This window comes from Arachis hypogaea, chromosome 1 (assembly GCF_003086295.3).
Source record: "Arachis hypogaea cultivar Tifrunner chromosome 1, arahy.Tifrunner.gnm2.J5K5, whole genome shotgun sequence".
Taxonomy (NCBI): Eukaryota; Viridiplantae; Streptophyta; class Magnoliopsida; order Fabales; family Fabaceae; genus Arachis; species Arachis hypogaea.
Window position 1 is genome coordinate 86,481,765 of NC_092036.1, and position 5,280 is coordinate 86,487,044.

Below are 5,280 nucleotides of genomic sequence, written 5' to 3' on the forward strand. Positions count from 1 at the left end.
CCAATTAAACACATAACAAACATGTCAACGAGATAACGTGTCAAGTCAGAAGCCTAACGCGGGAGTGTTTTTATTTTGAGAAGTCGCGTTGTCATTTTTAAAATTATTAAAAGATAAAATTATTTTCTATCACCCGGCAATTTTGTTTTCTTCTTTTTATTCGTGTGGCCTGCATTGAAGTAATGTCTTCTCTCATTCAAACACGCTAGTGCTCAATTAGGCCATAATTCAAACATGCTTATACTTCTTATTATTATCTTTAATCTATTCAATTAGGCCATAATTCTTGTTCAATAATCTAATAGAGCAAACTAGAGCAAGGCAAAAACTACAGTCATTGCTAGCTTGTTAACATTATAGGATTGATGAGAATTCACTCAAAACCAATGAGCCTTGAATTAGTCAAATTACTTTCTCATATTATCCTGTTCTGGTTGTACTTAATCTAATAATTATGATCTAATCTGTTAATTGTAATTTAAATCAACTGATATTGTTTTTGAACACTTTATATAATTCAGAGATGACATAGCTTCAAGCCTTTTAATGGATTAGCTTAATGTGCACATAGTATACACTATACAGAATTACAACGTGACTTTCTCCCTATCCTCAGCTAGTTACAATTTGGTGGGTTGAAACATTTATATACAGCAGATGCAGGCTGCTTGTAAGTAGGAATGTCGTTTGTGTCGACGAATCGGACTTCGCCAGGTGCAAAAGACAAATCCCTGTGCCTGAAATTCAAGAGAGCAAGAAAAAGAACCAGAATGTTAAATACAAAACCAATTAACAATCTTAAAACCAAGATCATAGGAGTTTGGATAATTCTGTTTACCTTCTAAGATCAAGTCCTATCAATCCAGCCTGAAGGATTGTCAAGTTGTCCGAATCCGGCGAGACTATGACAACTGTGTCCCCAGAGTACTGAGTTTCAAGAATTGACATGAGTTGTGTTACACGAACAAAGACATCTGCAACACTCTCATTTGGTGTTCCATCATCAACTGGAGGAGGTTTGTTGTTTGGTGATACACTATCTGATGCATATATCTGCCGCATTCCCACACTTGAATTAACATCATTCCACTACTAAGTTATATAAAAAAAAATGCTTACTCAAATGTGCTTCACATTCAAATTCAAGACAAAATAATCTATTTTGCTCTATGGGGAGGGGAAAAAATTCCTACTTCTGAAACGGATTCCAGGTTTTTTCCTTCATAGGCACCTAATCCACGAGCATCCAGAAAGCTGTACTCTGGGACTATGAAACTGAAATCAAACAAATTGACATGTATGCTCAGTTTTGAGGAATTGGTACGTATTTTTAGGAAAAAAATGTTATGTGCATACTAAGATTTAACTACCAAATTAGTTATTAATAAATATATTTGTTTAACTCATTTTTTGTATGTATGTTATATTTTTTTATGAGATATATTTTGTATTCTAATATATATTCTATATATCATGAAACTATTTTATTCAAGAGCATAAGCTTATAAAAGGAACACATAAATAGTTATATTCATAATATACTCCCAGGTAAGAGTCATTTTTTTAGGTTTACACAATTTTTTTGTTTCAATTTTCTTTTTTTTTTTTATTTGTCTTGTATTATTTTTTTGGTTTTTTGGAATATAAGAATGGTTGAATTCTAAACATTTAAGTCATAAAAACTTTAATATTATATAATTGGCTGATTTTCTGCACCATTGTTTCAGGAATCACGTAAAACACATACATGAATTTGATTTTACTGTGAACGTTGTGAACACAGAAGAAATAATACAATCATTGTGCTTGTACTAAGTTTTCTTGAGATTTAAGTAATATAATATTCTTAAAGTTGCTTATAAAAAATAATTCTAACATCTATAAAAAAGTGAGTGTGTAACGATATTATGACCTGCGAGTAACGGCATTGAGAGAAGCAATGATCTCAGCAGTCTGGTAAGCTCTCTGAGTTATAGCTGGCCATATCCAACAGCTCTTGTCACAAGCTCCCATTTCTTTCAAGTCCAAAGCTGCTCTTACTGCCTGCTTCTTCCCTCTCTCCGATAAGCCGCTGTCCACGGAGGTCTTCGCCACCGGATTCGTGTTGATCACTCCCATGCTCTCGAACTCAGACTCCCCTGCCCTCACCAGAAAATACCTTCCAGTGCAAACACAACAACACAATTAAACTTTATTACCTTCAAAAGCTCTTAAATGATGATAAATGATGAATTTGAGGGGAACACCGTACCGGTTGGTGAGGCGAGGAGGGGGCATCTGGAAAAGGCCGCGCGCAGTGGCTGGCGGGTCTAGAACGGGCAGCAGCGGGGTTGTGAAAGTGAGGGAGACGGTGGTGAGAAGGTGGCGGCGATGGAGGTGGAAGTGGAGGTGGTTGGGAGGAAGAGATGAGGGTTGGTGTGGGGATGAGAGGCCGAGGGGTTGAGGGGTGTGGTGGTTTGTTGAGAGCATCTTATGATTTTGACGGCAGTTACATTTTAATGGCCAAGCTTAGTTTTACAGCCTTATCTATCTATGATTCTGTGCATCTCATCACACACCAGTTAGATACCACCATCGACCATCCCCAACCACACTCAAAACTTGAAAGCCGCAACGGCAGTGATTGTTGGATCGAGATTCTATAAATAAAAAATAAAAAAATTAGCAAGAAAAAAAAGGTTGGAACTAATTACACACATTTACTAATAAGTAATAAGTAATAACAGATCATTTACATTATCTTACCAAAATACCCTTGATTTTGTCTGATTTTGAAAAAGTGCGACACCGCTAATTGATTATAATAATAAAAGGGTAGTGCTAGGGAGCCAAATGGCCTAAGTATACAATGTGTACAATGGGCTAAACCTTTAGTCTATGAATAAAATGAACATCACCCACACTATCCAGAATAACCATCCGAATACTAGGAATAATAAACATCTCATGTTATAAAATCACTCATCCTAAAAACTTAAGTTAATTTTGGAATTCACCAAAGATCGAACCCTTGACCTTTCGGATCTAGAACTCTAATACCATGTCATGAACTCTAACACTAATGGTCATATCTCTGATACTTCTTAAACCTCCATTGTACATATTGTACGCTTAAACCATTAGCTCCCTATACTTTTCCATAATAAAAATATGCATACTTTAATCATAGGTTGGGCAGATTAGTTTTTGCAGGAAATCGGATGAATTGATACCGGAGTTTTGATTGTTATCTAGTCTATAATGTGGAATTTGAAGAGGACACTTCATCTTTCAGTTTGCTTCATTCCATACGCACCAGAGGCATGAATGAAGCATGTGGAATGCCATTTTGATTGTAGAGACCTTAAAGGTTCTTTGTTCAACGAGAATTTATGGCTTACAATTTTTGTTCCTCAAAAATATTTCAACAAAAAGATTCTCTTTTATGTAATGAAAATTACATTTGAGATAGCTCTGTTGATTCATGAAACTAGTATATAACGTACGAGATTTGTGCGAAAAGAACAAAAATGCAGAAGAAATCATTCTAGACTTCTTGTTCTTAACCATGATTTTTTTAGAAAATTATCCACTATTGATAGAATTATTACTAGTAATATTGTTGTAATTGATATTCTTTTATTGAAAAGGACAGTAATGGTTTATAGTTTCAGCTTTCAAGGCCTAAGAGGAATTAAGGAGACATAGAAGAACACTAATATCATAGATTATAGTGCTAAATTGTCAATACTTGGTTCGCTTCTAGTGCCAAAATCCAGTTAGAGAAGTGGCTGCCACTTTCATTTTCATGTCAAGACTTCAATTTTTTGATGGATAAAATACACCCACACTATCTTATAATTCAATTCTGCTAAGTTACCAACAAGAATTCTATTAATTTCTACCGATTCTTGTTTATAATTGTATTTAATAAAAATGTTTTTATAAATATATTTAATAAAAATACCTTTTTTTAACTGTATCTAATAAAAATATCTTTATAGATATATATATTCTAAATATATCTCTTTATAAATGTGTTTAAAATATAATAATTATATTATTACCCTATACTTTTCCTTTATAATTAAAGTAACACTGACTTCCTATTATTCTCTTTGAAATAATTGTCGCTTACTACTACACGTGCCCCTTATTATTAAAGTCAATAAGTGAGGGCTAGACTTTTTCAAAGACGAACAAAAATAGGATATTTTAATAAGATAATGTAAATGGTCTGTTATTAGTAATTTAAGGGTGTGTAATTAGTTTCATCAAAAAAATATAATATGTTAACTAAAATCAATTACTAAATTTAATTATTAGTATAAAATATATATTAAAATATAAAATATATATTAAAAATAAATTAAATTACACATATATTTATGATAACTAATTTTAGTGACTAATTTTAATATATAAATAATATTTTTTATTACGATAATACTAAGAAAATAAAAAAAATTTCAAAACGTACCTTAATTATTATAATAATTAATTAATACTAAATAGGACAAATTTTAATTATTTTTTTATTAATTCTTTTTAGTTATCAAATATTTCTATTTTGCTAAGCAAGAGATGTAAGAATATAAAATAAGGGCTTAATATTGAATCACATTTATTTTTTATAATCATTCATTTTGTTAATGCAAATGATAGTTATTTTTATTGATATTGTAACACCCTTACTATCATATTGTCATACTTCTAGCTGCGCCATTCTGATAATTAAAATATTACGATGACTTCTATATATTTATTAATAGAGTAGGAACCTTTGGCTTAAACTATATTGCTGTTTTCTTTGAAAAATTGAAAATACTTTTTCATTTCAATCTAGCGTGCATATATAACCCAATTCAATTCACAATTCTCATACATATACATATACATACAAAACTTCTTATACAGGTAACTTACAAATATACATATATGCATATCATTATAACTCCTATCCCTTTTACAAAATAATAATAAAGGCGAGAAAAAACTATAATTGTATATACAATAATATAGAAAACAATCAGATGCTCGAAAAGAAACTCCTTAAACTCTTCGTCCATCTTGAAAAGCGAAACTTGTAGGGGGTGAGAACATCGTCTTCGCTGGTTCTCAATAAGAAGTATTTAGAAATTGTCATAAGAGGATACGTATAAAAAAACTGATTTCAATTGCAGTGATTATTATCATTTGTCTTATGAATAAATCCAAACATCAACATATAAATAAATCCAAAAATCTAACTGCATATCTTAATTTTTATAAAAAGTTGCATTCACGATGAATCACATAACA

The 5,280-nt window shown here is 31.5% G+C and overlaps 1 protein-coding gene across 2 annotated transcripts; it reads right to left on the minus strand.

Moving 5' to 3' along the window:
* Window positions 1-516: 516 nt before the first annotated feature.
* LOC112695541 (uncharacterized) lies at window positions 517-2,687 on the minus strand. 2 transcript variants are annotated; one of them, XM_025747920.2, is made up of 5 exons: window positions 2,252-2,687; window positions 1,913-2,158; window positions 1,194-1,275; window positions 839-1,053; window positions 517-737 (listed from the first exon to the last, which is right to left on the minus strand). In XM_025747920.2, exons 1-5 carry the CDS (start codon window positions 2,467-2,469, stop codon window positions 617-619), a joined length of 882 nt encoding a protein of 293 aa, XP_025603705.1. In that variant the 5' UTR covers window positions 2,470-2,687; the 3' UTR covers window positions 517-616. The 2 variants fall into 2 exon arrangements, with proteins under 2 accessions (XP_025603705.1, XP_025603696.1); XM_025747911.3 differs by having other exon boundaries at window positions 839-1,089.
* Between the last annotated feature and the right edge of the window lie 2,593 nt (window positions 2,688-5,280).

Coding starts and splice junctions, on each gene's coding strand:
- LOC112695541 (XM_025747911.3), bottom strand. CDS start 2,469: ATGCTCTCAACAAACCACCACACCCCTCAACCCCTCGGCCTCTCATCC. Junction 2,159..2,251: donor CCTCCTCGCCTCACCAACCG/GTACGGTGTTCC, acceptor TTGCACTGGAAG/GTATTTTCTGGTGAGGGCAG. Junction 1,090..1,193: donor ACCTGGAATCCGTTTCAGAA/GTAGGAATTTTT, acceptor ATAACTTAGTAG/TGGAATGATGTTAATTCAAG.